Source organism: Electrophorus electricus, chromosome 7, assembly GCF_041902795.1.
Source record: "Electrophorus electricus isolate QZ-2024a chromosome 7, ASM4190279v1, whole genome shotgun sequence".
NCBI lineage: Eukaryota > Metazoa > Chordata > Actinopteri > Gymnotiformes > Gymnotidae > Electrophorus > Electrophorus electricus.
In genome coordinates this window covers 10,922,588-10,946,679 of record NC_137503.1, presented here as the reverse complement: position 1 = coordinate 10,946,679, position 24,092 = coordinate 10,922,588, and the positions used below count along the sequence as shown (strand labels likewise).

Sequence of the window (24,092 nt, the reverse complement as noted above, 5' to 3'; positions counted from 1 at the left end):
TGTTAGTGAAATGACAGTTAGACAAACCTGCTAACAGCACATATAAGCAAAAATACCACATATTTTAAATATATTTTACTGAAAATAAGTATCTTCATATTTTAGGGTACGTGCTCATTCATCAAAGTAAGCTAATAATGACACTCTTGGATCTAATTTACTTCACGACACTTGATATTTGTGAGATGGGTTAGGAAACTCAAACAGTGCCTAGTGCCTTTTTCGGTATTAAACCCCCCGCCCTACACAAGTTTCTTTTGCGCATATGAAGGTGTACGTGGACCACCCAGTTATTTTTGGTTTTACGTTTAATTTCTAGTGATGATTCACATACCGAGATACTACTGTAAATGCTACGGTTTTAAAATTGTGCACAGACCAAATGCAAGGTTTATAGTCTCCTCATGTGACTAGACAGTCATAGTGTTCCTCATTCTCTCACTCTCTCTTTTTCACTAAACAATACATCAGTCACAATCACTGTCAGTCCTTTCTTCTGACAAGCATGGTATTGTCTGTTGACATGGGGTCATGCCCAGGGCCTAGCAATCCTATGTTCTCTTTCAGCAATAATAATGATAATAATAATAATAATAATAATAATAATAATAATAATAACACAATTATTATCAACTATAATAACTTGTCTCTACAAAAAGCTTAGCAGGAAACAATGTGGAGGACATGTTCTAAGCTGATAACAACAAGTAATTCTGGCCAAAAAGGAATCCCCAGTGGATCAGGCAGCACACATAAACTACAAATAAACTATACAACATCAATGTTAAATTGACTTTTGTAGGATTCAGCTGTGAACTGACTTAAAGAGTTCATTCAGTGCTGGTCATTTTTCTAATATTGCTTTATAACATCAGGTTTTTAAAAAATGTACTAGTTATACAAAGCCACCAATCCCATTTCACCTCTGCATCCTGTCAATACCACCCTCCTTCTCATCCACTATTTTCTCTGTAGTTTGTTTAGGTGTAAGCACCTAAATAATATTGTGATGACAAAACATAGATGCTGTCATCTTAACTTGCCACTGTCATGTCAGTTCTTAAACACACACACACACACATGCATGCAATTATTTATTTAAGTCACCAAAGTTCAAAGTTCAAAGAGGTTTTATTGTCATTTCAGTTATATACAAGTACACAACAAAAACGAGACAGTGTTCCTCCAGGACCATGGTGCAACACAAAACAACAGTGCAACAGACAACATGCTACACAAGTGCAAACAGTCCAATATAGTGCAAAAATGTCATTAAATAAACATTAATTAAACAATAATAAATACAGAACAGGACAAATACAAAATGAGTAGACAGTGCAATTATTTAGTGCAGTACACAGTACTGGGAATATGTAAAGTGAGTTGTGCATAGGAGTCAGTGACATGCTACACTGAACATAGCAGTCACCGGTAGCAGCCAGAACAGTTCAGAGTACAGTGCTGGTTTAGTACAGTACTCTAGCAGCAAGTAGGATAATGTGCAAGACTGCAACAGGAGTGCATAGTTTATTTGTGTGAGGTTTGACTTCAGCACTAGTCCGATGCAAAACAATGTGTGAGTGTGTGTATAGATATGTATGTATGTATGTGTGTGTGTGTGTGTGTGTGTGCGTATGTGTATGTGTGTGTGACTGTGTATAAGCATGTATAAAAGTGCCGATTTTGGAATCTGAATTGGAATTGGAGTTAGCCAGAGTTCAGGAGTCTAATGGCTTCTGGGAAGAAGCTGTTGCACAGTCTGAAGGTGCGGGACTGGATGCTGCGGTACCTTCTTCCAGATGGCAAAAGGGTGAACAGTTCATGTGAGGGGTGTGTGGGGTCTTTCACAGTGTTGATGGCTTTCCAGATGCAGCGTGTTATGCAGATGTTCATGATGGAGGGAAGAGAGACCCTAATGATCTTCTCAGCTGTTCTCACTATTCTCTGGAGGGTCTTGCAGTCAAAGACGGGGCAGTTCCCAAACCAGGTAATGATGCAGCTGCTCAGGATGCTTTCTACAGTACCTCTGTAGAAGGTAGTGAGGATGGGTGATGGGAGATGGGCTTCCCTCAGCTTCCGAAGGAAGTAAAGATGTTGCTGGGCTCTCTTGGTGATGGAACTGGTCTTCAGGGTCCAGGTGAGGTTCTCCGCTATGTGAACACCAAGGAACTTGATGTTCTTGACGATCTCCACTGAGGAGCCGTTGATGGCAAGCGGGGAGTGATCTCGCCTTGCTCTCCTGAAGTCAACAACCATTTCTTTTGTCTTGTCAACATTCAGATACAGGTTGTTGACCTTACACCAGCTCACCAGTTCTCGCACCTCCTTTCTGTATGCTGACTCGTTGTCTTTGTTGATGAGACCCACCACGGTCGTGTCATTGGCGAACTTGATGATGTGATTCGAACTGTGCATCGCTGCACAGTCACACAGCATTGTGAACAGCAGAGGGCTGAGTACGCTGCCCTGGGGAGCACCAGTACTCAGTGTGGTGGTGTTGGAAGTGCTGCTCCCAATCCGGACTGACTGAGGTCTACCAGTCAAGAAATCCAGGATCCAGTTGCTGAGGGAGGTGTTCAAGCCCAGTAAGCTCAACTTTCCAATCAGATGCTGAGGAACAATGGTGTTGAATGCTGAACTGAAGTCTATGAACAGCATTCTTACGTAGGTGCCCTTTTTATCCAGATGTGTGAGTGCCAGATGAAGTGTGGTAGAGATGGCATCATCTGTAGAGCGGTTGGAGCGGTACGCAAACTGCAGGGGGTCCAGAGAAGGGGGAAGCTGGGTCTTGATGTGTCTCATGACGAGTCTCTCGAAGCACTTCATGATGATGGATGTGAGTGCGATGGGACGGTAGTCGTTGAGACACGACACCGTGGGCTTCTTAGGCACGGGGATGATGGTGGTGGTCTTGAAGCATGTTGGGACCACGGCACAGCTCAGAGAGATATTGAAGATGTCTGTCAGGACATCTGCAAGCTGGTCAGCACATTCTCTGAGCACACAACCCAGGATGTTGTCTGGTCCAGAGTACGCCTCACATCAGCCACCGTCAGGCACAGCGCCTGGTCATTTTGCGGAGGGATGGACTTTTCTGCTGCAACGTTGTTCTGCGCTTCAAACCATGCATAGAAGTCATTCAGTGCATCTGGGAGGGTGGCATCACTGTCACAGAAAGGTGATGTTTTCCTGTAGTTAGTAATGGCCTGAATGCCCTCCCACATGCGCTGTATGTCACCAGTGTCTTTGAAGTGTCCATGGATCCTCTGTGCGTGTGCACGCTTTGCTTCCCTGATCGCACGTGACAGTTTGGCTCTTGTTTTCCTGAGAGCCTCTCTGTCACCTGTTCTGAAGGCTGAGTCATGGGTCCTCAGTAGCATGCGCACCTCAGCAGTCATCCATGGCTTCTGGTTGGGGCGTGTGATGATGGTCTTGGAGACAGTAACATCATCAATGCACTTGCTGATGTAGCCAGTCACTGATGCTGTATACTCTTCCAGGTTAACAGTGCCACCGTCAGTAGCAGCCTCCTTGAACGTGATCCAAGTCGTCTGCTCAAAACAGTCCTGAAGAGCAGAGATGGCTCCTGCTGGCCAGGTTCTCACCTGCTTCAGAAGCGGTTTCGAGCGTCTGACGATCGGTCTATATGCAGGAATCAACATTACAGACATGTGATCAGAGTATCCGAGGTGGGGGCGGGGCTCCGCCCGGTACGCGCCGGAAATGTTTGTGTAAACGAGATCCAGCGCGTTCGCTCCTCTCGTTGCAAAGTTCACATGTTGATGGAATTTAGGCAGTACTGACTTGAGATTTGCGTGGTTGAAGTCTCCGGCGACAATAAACAGTCCGTCTGGATGAACGTTCTGCAGTTCACTAATCGCTCCATACAGCTCCTGGAGAGCCTCTCGTGTGTGCGCGCTGGGTGGAATGTACAGCGTGATTATAAACACGGAGGTGAATTCCCGCGGTAAATAAAAAGGTCTGCATCTGACAATAGCAAACTCCAGCAGCGGTGAGCAGTACTTAACGACAAGCACAGAGTTTTTACACCAGGACTCATTGATATAAATGCATACTCCTCCGCCGCGTGTTTTGCCGGAGAGTGCATTGTCTCTATCGGCACGGATTGAGACTAATCCATCCAGATGAATGGCGGCGTCTGGAATACTGTCGCTGAGCCACCAAGTTAATCTTCAACTCGAACTACGCGAACAACTAGCTAGTTATGACATTTAAGGTGAAACTGAGGTGAAACTGATGCTCCTGCGAGCATCCTATCAGCACCGCCCATTGGCACACAACGCATGCAATTTTAAGCTTTGTTTACTTCAATTTAGACGCTCACTTGATAGTATATGTCTAACCTATTTCTCATGCATTTTTTAGTGTTAGTGAAATAACAGTTAGAGAAACCTGCTTGCAAGCATGCACGCACCCCCCCCCCCCCCCCCCCCACACACACACACACACACAAAGACAGAGACAGAGAAACAAGAAAAACATCTTGCAACCGAACACATATTGAAACACAAGGGACAAATAACATACACGTTTCCTTATTATATATAGACTGTTTAATCCTTTTAGGAGATCTTAGAAAATTAAACAAACAAGCTTAGCACACTTGGTAAAATAAGGAGTTTACATTTGAGGGAAATATTTTGAGTGATCTGTCCATCTCTCCCCGAGACTTCATAGATTGCCTGATTGTTGTTCACTGACAAAACAAACTTTCTCTGAACAGACCCCTGGAGCAGCATCAACCACTGAATGTCAAATTCCATTGCTTTGAATACCATTTTGTTGAATACCATTTCAAGTGTCTGGATTTCTTACAGATATGTAGTCCACTCAAATTAGAGAATACAGAAGAGAATACAGTAGTTTGTTTGTTTGTGTGTGTGTGTGTGTGTGTGTGTGTGTGTGTGTGTGTGTTTGCAGGGACGTGTGACAAATGTCTGAAGTACAGCCACTTCATACAAAGTTTTAAATGTTATGCTCATGTTGACTTTTTCCTATAAAGTATTTGCTTATAAAATAATCAATACTGTGCAATGTGATTCTCTCAGTGAATTAAACACTGCTTTGGCTTTAGAGATGACATTTAGAGACCTGTTTACATAAAATAGCAAATATAACGTGGAACATTAGGGGGCGACAGTGTACTTTAATCTGGTAGGATATGCCCATTTATATTATATTACTGTGAACATCCTCATCATAATCTAATGACTTAATATAATGGAATGATACTGCCGTTCTTAAATCACATTAATCTCATGAATTTTGAATGTGTAAGGGCATTGAACAAAGTGCGCACTCTCTTTCTCACCTTTCTCACTCTCCTTGATGAGCTTTTCTGCAAACAATCAGACTCATGGCCCATTAAAATGAATGTGAGGAATAATTCACCATCTCTTGATCAAGCCTTTAGAGATTCTGCAAAATCCTTCACTTGGCCCACACAAATCTCCCCACTCCCATTCCTCCGATGGGTTGTAATTAGGAATGTTTTGTTCTACTGCGGATGGTGACAAAAGAACAGGAAATCCTGTGCCTCTGCTCATTAAAGAAAGAATATTATTCATGCAGCCATCAAAGAGAATGAAACATGGGGCTGACAGCTGCACATGTCTACCTGATCTTTTGAAATGAATGATAGTCATATAGCACAGATGAGCTCATGGTTTTTGATTGATGTTTATGTGTGAGGGATGCAAGGTGTAGGTGTGTGTGTGTGTGTGTGTGTGTGTGTGTGTGTGTGTGTGTGTGTGTGTGTGTGTGTGTGTGTGTGTGTGTGTGTGTGTGTGAGACAGGGAGAGAGAGATGGAAAAGAGAGAGAGAGAGAGAGAGAGAGAGAGAGAGAGAGAGAGAGAGAGAGAGAGAGAGAGACGAGACAGAGACACAGAGAGATGGAAGACCTTGTTTGAAATTGCATGATAACCACAACAGTGGGATCCTGCCAATCACAGTAACAGACAAGAGCTGATGGATAACCAAGTTATTTATCTGTAAACCTAGATCAAAATGAACTTTAATCTTTGACATCACATCTCTAAACCTGGGAATTCTAGGCCCTCAGACCTTTGGCATGTGGGCCTCTGTTTGGTTCACACAGGCCCTCTGACACTGCCGAGGTCAAACCATCTAGTCCATGTGCATTTCTCTTCACACTGCCAAAACAAGCCTAAACCGCTGCTTTGAGTATATCCTCTGTTTGTGATGGATTGCTGTGATGGATAGATTTCTATCTTTTTTTATCTAGGCATAGATTAACTTTTATCTGATTTAGCAAGTCAGGTTGTCCTCTGAATTTTCCTTGGCTTGTGTTAGCTCTACTGAGCTGTGGAACACATTTAATATTTCTGTAAACCTACATGTGTTTTTTCCTTTGTGATTGCAAGAAATACCATCTGCAAAGAAGTGTGAGGTAGATCTAACCATACTGACTTCCTCATGCCAGCTTTCATTTTTATATTTCTCTCCTGGAGAGAAGCTAAATGTGGGTGGGTCATTTTTTACTTGTGGGCAGTAGTGAGGGCAGACTTTTGAAGTGCAGCTCACAAGTGAAAACATATGCAGGTCTACATTTTTAAAGGCTTTCCAAGCTCCACCTCAAGTCCAAGGAAATCCTTGAAAATTACCCTTAAAAGACCCTGAACTATTTTATTGTACAGTCATATTATTATTCAGTAATAAACATGGAGCTTGGAGTTAATTTAACTCAAACAGGCTGCATAATTCTACACTACACTGCAGAATCATTATGCTCCAGAGTTAATAAATAGCAATAACAATAACAATGACAACATGTGTACAATACATGCAGTTCTCAAAAAGAAGCATCTTAGTCCATATGCCATAATTGGGGAAGGCAATGATCCATTCAGGAAAATAACAGCACAAAATTTTCTGCTATAAAGGTCATCAAATGGCTTGATATGAAGTCTCAAGACTGAGGCATATCAAATTAATGCCTTCTTCATAAACTCTTTTCTGAATGTTTTGAGCTTTCAGGAATGACAGGTATCAAATATCACTCAAGTAATGACATCATCATGAGAGACAGCCTTTTCCTCAAGTAGGTGTTACTGGCATGGAAGCCAGACTGTCACTGTCTCCAGGACTTGCGGCTGAGCACACACACACAGGCCACGTTGATCCTGATAAGTCTCCAAGCCACCAGGTTCTTAAAAGAAGTCAATGCTCGAACGAATGTGTGGGAGTTGGTGCAATATGAGTTCCAGTGGCGTCCGTCGATGCCCAGGCAGCCTGAGCCAGCAGCTCTCGCCTCGCTGCATGTCGTCTCAAAGAAATACTGCTTTTTCTTGACGTCGTTGATGTTGACGTCAGGCAGCACGGTGACCTCATTGCCTGAGATGTCCGTCGCCTTGGTTTTGTTACCCACCCAGAAGCTGACGCTCTCACACACGGAGTAGACACCGCGGTGCTGGGGCTGCCCCACTCGCCGCTTCAACCGCCCCTTTGACCCCTGGGGCTCCGAGTCAGGTGGCCTGTCACTGAAGAGCACACGGGGTGAACGGTAGCGCCTCTTGCTGAAAAGCTTGGGATCCACAGCAGGCGCAGCGTCGGCTGCCCTGGTGCTGCCCTGCTCGCGTTCGCTGCTCAGGGGGCAGACGTCACCTGGCTTCAGGGACAGTGTGTGGCTGCAGAACAGAAGCAGCAGGGCTAGCATGGACCACCGCATGAGCACACTGGGACCTGAGGAACAAAAATGTCAGCAAGACGGATTGAAACTTGCCACAAATGCCACTAAGCAAAAATGTTGGTAGAAAGCCTTTGGACAACTGATAGAATTAAGTCTTAGACTTCTGTGCACTTCTGTGAAGCTCAATAGCACCTCCATGAGAGGTGACTAACCCTGTCTCCCCAGCTCCTGACCTACTTCTACAGATGCATGGTAGAGAGCATTTTAACCCTCACAATCATGGAGCGATGTGGCAGCTCTGCAGCTACTCAGCGCAGGGCCCTACAGTGAGTAGAGTGAAGACTGCTCAGTTCATCAATGTAGAAGACACCTACAACAAAAGACTACTACAAAAACTGTGGAAAAAAAGTGATAAGCATTGTCCCTGACCACACCCACCCCAGCCACACTCACAGTCAATTCACTGCCATACTGAAAATGATTCTGGACATTTGGCCCAGAACTACCAGACTAAGGAATATGTTTTTCACAAAGGCAGTCAAGCTGCTGACACCACACAAACTGGAAACAAAAATCCCTTTGATCTTCCTTCTTGGCACAACCACTCTCAAAACGAGATTGTAAATCTCTCCTTCATTCTGAACTATCTGTGTAAAGTGAAACATTCCACTGTCACTTTTTCCTTACCTAATACCTATACCCTCGTGTTAGCATGGGATTGCAAAACATCTACACTCCATTTTGAACTGACTCTGTAAACAGAAAATACAGCACTGCCACTTTTATTAAACTATGCTTAAAACTACCATTATTTTGTTCCAACCAGGCATTAGTACCCTATAGCTTGTGTGGCAAAGCTATTTTTATTAATGTATATATTATCAGAAGAATGATATGCATGGGCTCAGTGGATATAGTGGCCTTCATTTTCTATTACTCAACAAGAATATAGGATTATAAATAAAAACTCAGAAGCCCTTTGACACCAAAGACCTTGCAAAGGAAACATCTCTACACAACTGAGCAGGATCAGAAAGTCTTGGCTCTTCTGTTAACATCTGTAAGTTATGGATATCCGTTTTCCACTATAGTGATGGTTTGCAGGACATAAAAGCTGAGCCTTTGCAGGTTGTAGGCCTGTCCTTTGTTATTACGTCTGTCAAAAGTTTAGCTTGGAGTCTATGTTTATTCCAAACTCTTCAGACTGTCCTACACTATACTGGTATTAAAAATATGTTCACCACAGAAGGTCATGGCTGAGTAAGACATTTGCTTGTCACGGCTTTCGTTGAGCACTAGCTGCAGAAGTGAAAGGCAGGGGTTGGGAGTGTTTACCTGGGAGATGTGGCCAGGTGAACTCTTCTTTTCAGTCTGACCTCAGGGAGAGGGTTTGGGATTCATTGCTGTCCCACCACTCACCATCAAGGCATCAGCTTTCCTAAAGCTCTTGGTATTAAAAAAATAAAAAGAAGTGCAAGTGAAAGTGGTGCCTAATATCTATATCTATCTATCTATCTATCTATCTATCTATATATATATATATATATATATATATATTCTATCCTACTTACTGGTTGTTGACAATAATTTCATAGCACTTATTTGCACAGTCCAAGAAAAAAAAAATTTCTCAAAGGCTTAGATTACACATAAATCTACTTTGACACTCATTATATGTAAATGAAATTTAGTGAAGAAAATACACTTTGAGTCAAATTTCTGGGTGTTAGAATAGTTTCAGTTCACCTCTTTATTCCTGGGAAAAGAAGCATTACCCAAATAAGATGATATATATGCAGGCAGAGGCAGATGTGATTAGTGTGAGGAACAAACTTCCATGAACTATTGATTTTTAATCTACAAAACAAAAATTCTCTAGAATAGAACCATTGTGGGAACGGTTAGAGTCAAGCACTCATCTGAAGTACAACTCACCAAAGCTTTGCACTGCACTAAATCTGACCCCATTTACAGCATGTAGCTGACACTTTTATCCAAAGCAACTTACAGTTATGACTGAGTACAACTTGAGCAATTGAGGGTTAAGGGCCTTGTTAAGGGGCCCAAGAGTGGTAACTTGGCAGTGGTGGGGCTTGAGCCAGCAACCTTCCAATTACAAGGCAAGTACCTTAACCACTGAGCTACCACTGGCTCCAAAGCAGAAACTGGTACAAAACACAGAATAGTCAATGCAGAACACAGTACAACATGTCTGTCTATACATTTGTGCTATTCAGGTTGTCTTAAAGACACTGGATTGTTTTGATTGCCTAGATATTAAACTTGTCTTGAGTGCCTAGACATTCAGACAACTCAATTGTGGAACTAATGCTAATTTTGCAAAGTAAGGACAGTGTGTCTTATCTATCAGTGTGTTTAAACCATCATGTGATGGTTTATTTGCAAATGCATTTGTTTGTGTTTTTGTGTGACTGTCTGCCGATCTCTGTGTATGTGCGGCTTTGTTGAGGTGGTCTAGAAAACTGTTAGTTGCAGACCCAGAGCACATTAGTTCTAATAGAGTCAGTTTAACACATTTCTTCTGGCATGGTCCCCAATTGTCCAAACGACACACGGAATTTAGACCTGAAATAATCTCTCTCTAAAACCACAGATCACTTTCATGTGGTAACACTTCCCAAGTGGCACACGTTTCAAAGGGTAATGTAAACCTCTTTAGTCACAGCGTACACACACACATACACACACACAAACACACACACACACACACACACACACAAAAGCGCATACGTTCTTCTCTGCCATCACAAGACCTGCAGCAGAAACCTCTCTGAGCATTCATGTGTGGAAGAGCTCATGGAGGAAGTGTGACTTTGTGCTGACCCTATGTCACTGACCCACAGCACCCAGGTTGCCATAATTCCAAAAACACCTGACCCAGTTAATCAATGCCTTCTCCAGGATCTGATTATTAGAGCCAGATGTGGTGGAACTACACTCTACAGATGGCAGATCTCCAGGACCAGAGTTGCACTGCCTTGTTACAGAGAAATTATTCATCTTAGAAAGACCAACAGAATGAGTAATTCATGTTGTAGTGTCTTTTCAGACACCGATAAACCAGTTCAGTCAGGAACATCAAAGAGGTGTGGTTCTATATTGTGGTGGAGTTGTATGTTGCATAGTGGGTTACACTGGAACATGTCCAATTCCTGACATGCCTGTTAGTAAAATAGCAAAAGGAAAGAGGCCTGTATTATTACACAAGCTCAGCCAGAGGCCAAAATGGCCTTAAAGTGGAGAGGACATCTCTGAACACACTTATACCACTGCTCTGGAAATGAACTGGCAGTAAACCTCTGTCTCCCCCCCGCTGTGGGAAGGGTCAGCATTCTGGAATGTGCAGGACAGATTCCCCCTGCTAGACAGACAGGTCAGAGGTGTTATGAGTTCTTGCATGTGTCCGTGTGTGGTCTGCATTGTTTCAGTTCCGGTAAGAGGCGTGGTAACGCCTGAGTACTATCCATCTTAGATTTTGATTTGGGATTAACTGTTTTTACAGTTGTTTTTACATGTGGAGTTCAACATGTTCCAAACTCAGCAGAAAAGTCCTACGTGTACTTCATCTTAAGCATTTCATGATGAGAATCACACAACAGAAATTTGTCTAATTGATTAATTTATTTAACCTTATGTTTTTTACATTTAGGTCCTTAGGTGACATACCTAGACTTTCACTTACATGTAATTGCAAGCAACACATCCCTCACTAAATAAAAAAAAATTAAAATAGAAATAATGTTGAAATATGACACATTAACAGTAAGCATGAACCCTGGGGGTTAGGCACCTGAGCACTGATTATGTAATGCTCTATATTCCCTTAATGATTGCAATTAATAAGGTGATCAATATATATTTTTAAAGTAATTCCCAGCTCTGGAACAGGAAATGTGTTTCAAAACCAATGATGGCCTAATACAGTGATTATTTTTAAATATATCCAGAAGCAATAAAACTGAGCCTATGTAATTTTCTCTTGGAGATTGGAGATTACCACATCAGTGAAATTATACACACACTCTACAGTTTTGTCATATCTAACATCTGTTAACTGTCATCCTAACCTACATCCTAACAGCAAGATGTTTGGGATTATTACTGACTCATAAAGCAGCTAAGGTAGTTAGAAACATTTTGAATAAATAGATGAAGCTTTCATTTATAATTATATTTTAATATTCACTTTGGTCTAAGGTGTGTTATGTGATTTGTCAATTGGGATTATACTAGAGGGCAGCCATGGGTCTGTTATAATGCAGACACTGAATAAAAAGAGTTGATAGTTGCACAATATCATGAATGCTATACATTACACTGTTCCCACACATTATAATGAGATGAGTTTACTGCACCATAATTTAATTAGGCTATAAGACAATCTGCCTATATATACTTGTTCAGTAAAAGAGACTTATAAACATCATGTCTACATTCAGGAGAATTCCACAAGAATTCCACAAGCATTGGATTGATGCTTTAGGCCAAGTGTTTTAAAGGAAACTTCGACTGCCAGCTAGCTTCAGCTTGCTAGGAATCTGGGAGCCAAGACAACTACTTTGCCCTATGGCTATTGTTTTGAGGGAATGACCTACCGAGGATAATAGCATGCAATTGTGATTAACTGTCAAGCTTCCCATTTCCATGACAGGCCTTCTGTTTCTATTACCTAGAATGTCCAATAGATGCAAACACACTAATACTGTGGGCTAACTATCTGGAAGTAACAGCCATAAACATGAAAACTCCTGAAAATAGGACACATTTGTCAGAGTGTATGGATTCAAAACAGATGTGTAGGCTCCTGCGACCAGAAAGAGCAGGTAGAATCACTAATCATCTGAGCCCTTTCTCTTCTGCCATGAAGCATAAACAGTCATCCAAACTCAAAGTCTCTTGTGGTAATATTTCTTGCCCAGTTTATTAGCACGCTTGTCAACATTTGTGATCCCATAACACATTTTCCTCACAGAGAAGTTTACAGCAGTGTAGGGGGCCTCCAAGACTGCAGTTGTGAAACAGTGGTTTACACATCCCTGTCATGCGAGCACCACTAGTGTGCAGTAGATGACGGAAATGGGATGGTGTCCAGTGAGGGTTTTTTAAAGCCACATTATCAAGTCGCACACAGTCTTGTGCACATTCTTTTGTACTGCCAGCAGTTTAAGCCTCAACAGAATAGCAAATACAATAGAATGCACCCCCGTCAAACTAGGTCTGAGTTTGGTTTTTTTTGTTTGTTTTGAGAGCTAAACACTAGCCTGCCATTTACAACAATACTTAACAGTTTTTTAAAGATCTATGCTTATATTTCAATGCATACAGTAACATGCAATACTGCCAACTAATTTATAGCCTACTGCAAAAGACCATCTGCTTGGCCCAAAATCTTCCTCACTTTTGTATTCATATACCTTTCATTTTGGTTTCAGTATTATTTAGATACTGAATATACTGAAAACTATGCCTTAACCTTAATGACTATCAATAATAATATGAATGCCTTAATATTAATGACCAAATAATAAGTCTGGTTAATGGGTAAAGAGGATCTTTATGTCACTGAAGCCCATACTGCTGTACATGAACTTAAAACAAATGTTTTATACACAATTAGTATTTCACTAAACATTTAACTACCCACAATGGTTTGGGTACCCTACCAGTCAGTACAGAGTAAGTCTTCCTTTGGGAGAACTCAGTGCTTCCAGACATGTCCTACCAGCTTTGCACCATTCAAAGTTAACCTGAGTTAACTTCTTTTTCCTTAATGTCTTTTATATTAACTGAAATATACAATTTGATCTAATGAACATCTGACTGCATTTGTCTTTTTAACAACTGGGCACAGCAATAGCAGCACCCAAGCTCTCCTTATATCTGTTGTGTTTCTCAAATTTCTCTGGATGTGATGGGATTATCTGACTTGCAGCAATAATAAGGCAAGCACTGTAAGTCTTAAATGGTTAGGAATGTCTTCCATTGCCATTGGACAGATTGCCAAGACCATGTCTGCATTACATCTCTCAGATTACATGTCCTGATTTTCTATCCACTACGTCAGATATCAGTACTTGAAATATAGTTCAACTTTGCTTGATTCCAGCTTGGACCTCTAGAGGGGTTACTGGAAGAGTCAAGTGTTTTAGGTCTTAGCTGCCTGCAGTCAAGTCACCATAGAGCTCCATTAGCAAACACGTGGCCTTTGGCTGTGTGGATAGTAGTTGTGAGTTCCTGCCCCTGTTGTTTCCCTCATACCACGGTTCGTCCCAGATGTTCAGATTTACATTACGCTTCATGGCAGCTGTATACAACTGTCTTCGGCTCCTCTAAATATTGAAATTAGTTGCAAAGTTTAGATGACATACATAAATCCTCTTTGTATGAAGCAGAGTAGATTGCTCATCTACAACTAAAATAAACAGGACTTAAAGCATGTGAAATGCACATGTTTGCCTGAAGTGTACTAGTTCATATGCACAGATTGTGTGTACATAAATACAAGCTATTTCTTTGGGAAAAAAGCTGTCATTTTAAATGTAAGCAAAGCCTACCTGAAACAAAACATATCAGGCCTTTTTAATGAAGATGGATGAAAATGGAATACCATTACAAGTGCATTTAGCAAGGATCATAGAATGTCCCCTGTTAAGTGGAGTGCATTCAGTATTTTTTAACATTATTTATTACTAAATACTACTTTTTGATCATGCAAATCATTCCATAAGCTATACTACAATACATTAATGACATGCAAACAAGAAGATGCATAAGGCATATAACAAATAGTAACACTTTGATATCATAGGTTGAGTCATATGAGAAGGAGCATGAGATACTGATGGTCAGTAATCCACCCAGACATGCCTTAACAAAAGCATCATTTGGAAGAGTTCCCTCTTATTAAGTAGCGAAACAGGGAAAAGCTCTGATAGCATTGGGGATGCAGTACAGGGAGAATGTTGGCCATGATACAACTCTTAGATAAAGGCTTCTAACATATTCCAACAGTTTACAGAACAGTGGAAAAAAGACGTGTGAAAGAATTTCTCATGGGCAAGCACCTGCATCTCTTGAACTTATTTCAGAGGAAAAATGGTAAATATTCCAGATAGTTTACATCAAAATTCGGATTTAGAGCTGCAGGGGGATGGGATGCATACATTTAGGGCAGTATTTATCAGAGTGCTTTAGAATTGAAGCCACGTGTTGCACTTTTCAGCTCCATAGCTGGTATCTTCAAAGGGAAAATGAGATGGAATTTACCCTGCCCAGTTACACACTGCTGCATCAATGTCCTGCGACACCGCACATGAATCCAATTTGGCAAGAACTTCCCAATTTGTCATACAGTAAACATCGGTTGTTTTTGTCCCTCAATCAACCAACAAAAAATTCGGCTCTAGTACTTCTTGAAACCATTACAACACTGCCAGTCCAACTGCTAATTTTTATTTAGTCTGGAGCCTGGTAATCACCTCTTAGTCCTTGTGCAGAGTGTTTGTTTTTACAGCACTACTCCTGGACCACACATTTCTTTTCTCGCATTTCTTTCATTAGTCTCCAGGTAATCCCCCGCTTGGCAAAGGGAAGCCCTAGGGTTGACACTGCAAACCCTTTCCCAGCTGCTGGAACCCCTTCAAAAGGGGGGCAAGAAGGATTAGTGAAGCCAAATGACTCCTGTTCATGTGTTACTGACTGCCAGATTATGGTGTGTCATGGTGTGGAGGTCTTGAATCTGTAACCAGATGGAGAGGACCCTAATGGATGGAAGCATAGAAACGCACAGCTCAGAGGTTATGGCTACCTTTGCTTGCCATTTCTCACATATTCAAGCAACTAAATGTAAAGTTAAAAATACCACCAAAAAGCATTTCTCTGTATTATACAAACTTCTTAAAATATCTGGATGGATAGAAATTCCATGCCAGAGCTTAAACATTTGAGTTAATTATCTTTTGAATAGTGTGCCCAAATAGCCAACATGGTATACATAAATCAAGTTTGTTAAATGTCTGGATAACATCAGAGTGTTTGATGTTTGACCAGTGTGAGATAAACAAAGAAATCTCCTTAACTAAACACCAGGTCAAAGAGTCATATATACTCATGATACCAGAAGAACCTGCTATTGGAATTCCTAAAAGCTAATTTATACAAATATCAAATAATTGTACATTTGCTAACATGTCTTCCCTCCTGTTGCATTCCATGCAAAAACATGGATACCTGGGGTCTGGTTAGCATACTAACATGTCTCATGTATGTCAGATAATGTCAGAAGCTCCTCTCCATTGCTTGCATGTGTGCACCAGGCATGTAATGAGATGTAATGACTGGTATTCTTGAAAAATGAGAAAAGGAGAAAAATGAGAAACTGAGGGGTAAGCTGAGACAGAGCTGATCAGACTCATGATATAATGGAGGGTGATGATAACAATGATTACAGTCTGCCTGGAGGTTGATCGTAGCAGGAGTAAAGAGCAGCGAATTTGACCTAATGCCAATCTCACATCCTAGACACTCAATTCATGTGCATGGTGTAGTGTGAGTGAGTGAGTGAGTGTGTGTGTGTGTGTGTGTGTGTGTGTGCTCACATCTGTTGTAGTTCGAATCACAATTGTAACCCAATGAGCCTGAAATCTGAAGGGGAGGGGGAGCATTCTAACCCCCACCTCAGAAGGACAGATGAGATAGCTGACTCCTGTTGAAGCTTTTGGACTGTGTTGCCCCTGGAGGCACTGTCAGGGTTTTACACAATTGCAACCAAAGAGACATACTGGGTTTTTATAAACTCAAGAGCCATGTTTTGGACACACACAACATGAAAAAGAAACTGACGTATTTGGAGAGTTGGACCTTAATGAGACAGAATACTCTTATTGATAAAGTCAGTTTAACAAGAGTTAATTTTGCTAAATTAAAGTAATTTAAAGTAAAAATGATGAACACTTCTCATCTTACAAGAGGACATATTTTGAATCAAGCAAGAGTTAGATAACAGATGATTTGCACATAATTAATGCAATGGGAACAAACAGTGCCTCAAACCTCCAGTTTTCTTTCAGTAATCCTTTTCTGTCACTTCCTAAAGCAGGATTCCTGATATGAACAGTTGATATTCCAGTATTTTGCCACTTAATCCCAAATTCCAGATCTGGGAAAACTAAAACCTTCTGTCATCCAATGCAGTACAGCTCTGTAGTAGTTGTTGAGAAATAGATTGCTATGAAAGTTAGAGCAAGGAGTCCCTATCTTAGTGCCTCCACAGTGTGGGGGATGCTCCTGGTCCTAGTGCCTGACTAGTTCAGATCCTCAGTTTCTTTATAGTAGGAGGCCATTCCTTCCACCTCCTAAATGACATGCTGAATCATTGAGTTTACTACTGCTCATGTGGAAGTTGCAGTGAAATGCCAGCATAATGATGTCTGATTTAAATCAAGATTGCTTTGGTTTGGCTGTAAAGTACAGCTATCTAATGAGAAGCCTGGCTAGACTATAGCATTTTTTGCAGCTGTTAATAGCAAGCAATAAACAATGCAGATGTTAGCCTCTTAAAATTGAGGTTGAGAACAAAGTGGTACAGACAGACCAATAACAGCAATTCCTGGCATTCCACACATGTCCCTGTAAGCCACAAATCCTGTCCCTATGCTGCAGAAATCACTAATCCTTTTAAAAATAAATAGTCAATACAAACAAAAGAAAGTGCTTTATTTCCTCACACAATGATTCATGAAGTACTATAGGCTACATTGTATAGGCTACATTGTAGTCTGATACACACAGGTATGACACAGTGCCAGACTGTATATAACCTGTTCAATAGCCTGTTCCATATTTTTGGCAATAACCTGTTTCATATTTTTGGCAGTAACTTGTTCCATATGTTTAGAAACAAGTGTGATGTTGTTGATGTACTATCAGCATGGAAAGATTTGTTGAAATTTTCAGGCCCACAGTTAATGATGACTTATCTGTCATGTCTTTCATATCCTATTCAGGAGGCCTATCAGTTTTTCAGAGTTACAGGAAGTATTTAAACTACATTAGAGCTTCTGAATTCAAGTACAGAGCATGGATTTCCAAAGTATGTGAGATATTGACAGTGGATTTTCTGATAGCATCCTGGGGAAATTTCTGAACCCATATCAAAAGAATTAGAATTTTTATATTAGTCTACTAAAGGGTTTCTCATTCAACTGAACCAAGTTCCTTTTATCATTGATAACATACTGGTTTGCAGTGTCACATAATAATTCTCACCTGCAAGCACATTTAGCTGCTTGACATTACACCATTACTGACTGAAAGATATTATGTCATGCAGAAAAAATAAATCAATACTGTAGTCTGATGTTAAAAATTAGGTGTACTATTTCACCAACAATAATAGTCTGTGTAGCCTTGTGCTTTACTTTTTCCTTCAGATGTCTTCGCAATGATGAAAAGTAATTAACACTGGCCAATTCACATTCCTGAAGCATGAAACATTATTTATGCTGGTAAGTAACCAAAAAAGCCTCCTGAATGGAGATGGAGTTTAAGTGAAGCATTTGTCAATGGTTACCATCAAAGTGTCACAAAGATTTTTTGATTGCAAAAATCTGAATTTTGTGTTGAAACATTTGTGTTGCACATGACACATACCACTTCACTAGTGTACTTTTCAAAGTTAATGTTGTACTGTTCATACCGAAGTCCACTCATCAGAAATACACACAGATAACATGGAGCAAATGCAATTCTTTTTACTCTACTGAACCAGTGCTGAGAGCCAGAGAGTTTCCTCCAGGGGGCATGCAGCAAAGGCGCGCCTTTTAATAATGTCATGATTTCCAAAATCAGTTTGCTGGTACTGTTTGGACCTCTGCAGATGGTCTTGTTTTGAATGTTATAATCAAACTCAACTTTCAGCATTTTCTATGAGTCTGTCTTTACTTATACACTCTCTCTTGCTGACTTTGGGCAAAGAGTGAGCAGTGTGTGGCACATCTGGTGTCAAGGACATATAACTGATGGTAAATAGAAACTGAGAGTAAAAAGGATTGTGGATGTATACCTCACCATTACACAGATGTTTTTCTACACTTTTAGATTGCATAATGTTTCTTTGGAATTGTGGACCATCAAATATTAAGTACTTATTAGTTTCTCATTTTTGATTTCCAGCACATTCCTGGATGTTGATACTAATAAATGAAAGAAAAAGTATTGACTTGAATGAACTGGTAGAGGCATTATTTCATATATAGAATAGTATAGAATAGTATAGAATACTAAATTCACTTTCCATTCTTTTTTAAATTTTCCTTTAAACTGTTATAGTCTAACTGCTACTGTGACTGCTATAGCCTACCACCCTGCATCATTTTAGCAGTCTATTGCTTATGAGAGGGTTGCAGTAGAGTAAAGGAAAATATTATTTAAATCTATAATATATAACTTTTAATATTGCTACCTAAGTTAAAGATTCTTGGTAAGAACTTTGATGGCAGCACTAATTCCAGGCATTGATTCCTTTTGTCTGATTGCTTATAAAACATATTTCAAGGGCCTTAAAATGCAGCAAATCTTAAGTTCTGCTCCAGTGTCACATGACCTCCCATCTATCATGACTGGCAGGTGTCTGTGGACGCACAGCATGGAAGCAGGTAACTGGAGAAGGAACACAACTCAAGCAAAGAGAAAGTGCTTTTGTTCACAGACAGTGAAGTCAGCTGGACTAGGTATGGCTCAGATACAGCCCATTCTGGCTGCTTTGTGTTCAGACCTGAAATAGCACATGGTCTGACTCAATCAAACTACTTTTACAATGATGCCTAGGTCCAAAGAATTTACTGAACAAAAAAATAATGAAAATGATAATAAATTAAAGATTAAAATTAGCACAATCCCTACACTATTATTAACATCACAGTGGTTCAAATGTGCCATAGCTGGGACCCCTAAACAAACCAGGCAACAAAAACCTGAGATCCCATAGCTCTATGCTGTATGCTTCTGGCTAATGTGATCAAGTGAAGGCAGCTCTGTCTTCTACAAGCCTGGCCTGATTACTGACAAATACTGCAGTAAGTACAACCAGATCCCAGGATGAACACAGTCTGTTTGCATTTACCAGCCTCAGATGAAAGGAATTATATTATAATTTCCAGATAGCCTCTTTGTCAAAGAGAACGAATTCACAAATTTTGCTGAATTTTAAATGTGTTTATCTGTTTGGTATGATTGAAAGAGAAATGTTTCTGTTTCTTTTCTTATAAAGAGTGTCTTAAAATGGTAAATCTGGTGAGATACTGGGCCTCTACTATGAAGAGGGCTCAGTAACTTAACCTTAAAACAGTACAGTATCTCACAGTATGCCAGGTAAAGGGGAAGCAATCTGTCATTGACAAACGACACTGATCAAGGTCAAGGTCACAAAACACACTGGGGTAGTGTCACCTGGTTTTACTTTACACAGATCACTTTCATACTCACAGGGACATATGAGACAAAATCTTAAAAAGAGATGTGTTACTTGACTTTGAAGGCTCCTTTCTTTCTGCAATATCTATTACTTTTTTTTAATATTAGGAAGGCAAAGTGGAAACTGTCCAGTGATGTAATATACTAGACCAGCTTCTGTTCATTTTTACTACATGAACATAAAACCCTAAAAAAAAAACAATAAATGGAAATTAATATTCATTCAAATATTCACAAGCACCTTATTTGCATAGGAGAAGCCATCGGCTTGAAACTTGAAACAAGTGTGCACAAGCCTAATAAAAGTTGTTCAAAATCTAAGAAATCTAGTAGTAATCACTACAGTCAATTGCCAACTTTTTCAAGACAGACGTCTTTGGTTCTACTGTGAGTGGCTCTAGGTTTGCTCTGACAGGCTGCGGAAGTCTCTGTGACCTTCTCTAAACCAGTGGCACAGTCTGCCTTTTACGCCTGTACTTCTCTCAGACAATATCAGGGTTGTGTTAGATGCAAAGGCCAATTTTCATGCTGGATTACATTTTCACTCCTCAAAAGATAGCTAAAAGATTTTTTGACTTTCTACATTTTAGAGACAGATATGTCCATTTTTGTTTAGTTGATTATAGCAATCACATCACTACCAAATACAACAGGTCTAAAGCAGTTACATTTTTAACAACAATTTGTACACAACACATCATAAGTAAAAAAAAAACAAAAAAAAAACCCCACATTATCCACATTGTTAATATATATACCATAGCTTTCTTTCTTGCTCGTTTTAATATTATTTTCCCCATCCAAGCCCTTTTTCATCTTAACATAGATGTTTCATCTAAACATCTTCATAGCCTGAGGATGAGAACTAAGGTTTGAAGAATGTAGCTGCCCATCAGACACTGAAGGAATTTGCATTTAGGCAAACAGCCAGAGGAATCTCCCTATCATCCTGCACTGTGAGCTACTTCCAGGCATAGTGTGTGATGAATGAACTGAGCTTAAAGACATATTTACGGCTTTTAATACTTTAAATACTAAACAAAACAGTGCTTTAGTTGTTGTGACCATAATCGTCTAATCGTCTGAAATGGCCTGCCAGTGGTAAAGCACAAATGCACAGAACAGCTAAAAGCTGATGCATCAAATAATGGCAGATTTTCATGCCAACAGCTATCACAGGATTCTATCAGTGAAAATATGCAGTTTCAAAGGAGCACTTGTCATGTCACATTCGCCATTGAATAAGACAAAAATGTCTTTAATTTAAGCAATTTCCTTGTCTATCGTGCAATTTCAAATGAACTGGGGGCATAGTTTAAGGTTCAAGCAAGATTTGATAATCTAAATGTACATTTAGCCTTTAATGTGGGGGGTGGGGGGTGGAGGACATGGCACCTCAAAAGCCATCTTAAAACCCCCTTGTTCATTTTAAAAGCCCCTTGTTCCTCCTACCCTCCTATTGAGTCCAAAACTTCCATCTTTAATATTATATATATATCGCTGTTGGTTTCGATCTTTACTTACTTTATTTTTCCTCAGAGTCCCACATGTTCAAAATGAATACTGAAATAAAGTTGCCTTCAGTCACATATATTTGTTTAAAGCTGTGTGACTGCTGATTTAAAGAGAAGGTCACATCAAATGGAGTATAGTATTCCTGTGCTGACAGACACAGATATGTGTAACATGGTCTACATGGAAATTCTTATCACAAACATGTACATTATTACACACAAACATGCATATGCAGGTGGTGTCACATATCATTTGCACAGGGCTTTCCTGAAGGTGCTCAGGTTGACAGTTTTCATAGTTTCATTTTAGTCACTTGTACACAAAGTTTTTCATCAACAGTTTGCCCTTTCAGGAGGACAACTAGGACATATTTATGAGAGTGTAGATGCAAAGGAGGAAATGGGGTTTTCAAGGAAAAAGAAACAGAAGGGTCAAGTAGACAGGCAGACAGACAGAAATATAGTAAAATTGCTGTCCCACCTGTTTCGTCAGTTGTATGCTTTGTGCTATAGGATTATTTCATTTTTCCAGATGTTCCAGAGGTTTCCGGTGACCTTCCTGACATGGCTAGGCTATGAACATCTGCCTGCACATATCATCATCTTTAACAGGAACCACAGCAATGGGCCTATCTGTCCATCTCAACAGCTTTTACCGGCATGCACTTATAACTGTCGACACATCCTGATAAATGGCCAATGCGGCAGGAACTCTTTTCAACTTGAATTTGAATGGTTGAGAGGGAACATCTTTCTGTTGTCCCATGGTTCATTTGAGCTTTAGAGAACAGAGTGAGAACAGGAAAATTATTCTGTACCCACTTACCAGACAAATCTCATGCATGTCAGAATGACCATGACTCTTATGTTACATACACACTTACTGGCTAACTATATGACCATATAGTATGACCCAATACCTTACCTCACTGGTCCGTGAAACATCACGTTCTTTAAGCCAAGACACATTTGGACCCAGCTGTTGAAAGGTGACAATTTTCTCTTTTATATTTAGGGCTACAGGGAAATTAAATCAGTCGTAAGTGACTGTATACAAGATAGAAACGTATTGTATGTTTTTGTGAATATTTATGTATATTGTGGTTTTTTTTACTCATCTTTGACATATATCACACATGGCTCCATAAAATAAAATTTCCCCATTGCTGACAATAAAGGTACTGTACTGAACAAAATTCTGAATTCCATCTCACAGAAAAGTGATCAAGACCCATTTTTCTTTCATTTAAATTTTTTATTATCCAAGCATAACAACTGTCATGTCTTTTTATGCTTAGTAGATTTGACTGAAGGTCTTTAGTCACAGAAAATTCATTAGTGTCCACTGGAACATTTGATCAATCATGTCCTAACATAAATGTCTATGTATTGCAAGTCTAAGAGAATCCAGAGTTCTAGTATTCATGTCTATTTGAAAGAAATAAAGAGGCTTGTTTTCTGACAATAAAGGAAAGTTAGAAAGTAAATTTCACTTTCAGGTGGGTTGACCTATTTAGCTATCACAAATACTAGGATACAGACCCCACACCCCACTAGTCACTCACTCACATACACACGCAAGCACACACACCCACCCACACACACACACCATTATACAAGGAGTTTCCTAGGCCACTCAGTGTTGTAAATCCCACCCCTGTTAACTCCCCCCCCAGCCTCAGCAGATCAAGTGACCCCTTTCACCTTTGAAATCTAAGAAGTGATCCAACAGACTGCCATCTCTTAAGAGAATTAGCACAAAGACCACAGAGTACTAACCTCACTGAGTACAATGAGCCTCATACACTGCTATCATTAACTGATCTAATTTAGAATACTGGAAAAAGTATTGATCAGATCATCAGACAATGCCTCTTTTCTGTAACACTGTTTATGTAACACTTCCTAGATTTGGAGGTATTTGGGAAGTGCAATGGTGCAAAATGCTCAAAATTAAAAGACAACAGTCAGGATCTTTGAGGGCTTCTTTTTTTGAGGTCAAGAAGCTGTAAAAGCACTAATAAAACTAATTAAGGCAACAGTGTCAAGGGACTAACCATCAGTACATTGTTTTAGGCAAATATGCAGTGTGGGTTTATTCCAGACATCTGTATGCACATCAACAACTCCATCAGGTTCCTTGGGGTCATCAACAAATGTGTTAACCCAAAACATCACTGGGGTGCCCCTCCCATGAGCCTCTCCTCTCCTATTTGTCCAACCCCCACCCACAACAGTGGTCTCCAGTGCTGGGGGGGGGGGGGGTGATAGAAGGGGAGAGGAGAACAGGCCTCCTTCTATCCAGGGATCTACCCAGGGTCAATGCAGCCAACAGCGAAGGCAAAGCAAGCCGACAGGCTTTTGTCCTCCTTCGAGCTCTGAAACTCCACCTGACAACTGATCAAATGGGGTAATGT

At 40.3% G+C, this 24,092-nt stretch overlaps 1 protein-coding gene across 1 annotated transcript; it reads right to left on the bottom strand.

The window, feature by feature from the left end:
- Positions 1-5,870: 5,870 nt before the first annotated feature.
- Positions 5,871-16,911, bottom strand: ngfb (nerve growth factor b (beta polypeptide)). The gene is made up of 3 exons (XM_081718148.1): positions 16,742-16,911; positions 9,005-9,115; positions 5,871-7,722 (listed from the first exon to the last, which is right to left on the bottom strand). The coding sequence occupies exon 3, from the start codon at positions 7,706-7,708 to the stop codon at positions 7,112-7,114; it is 597 nt and encodes a 198-aa protein (XP_081574274.1). The 5' UTR covers positions 7,709-7,722; positions 9,005-9,115; positions 16,742-16,911; the 3' UTR covers positions 5,871-7,111.
- Positions 16,912-24,092: the final 7,181 nt, after the last annotated feature.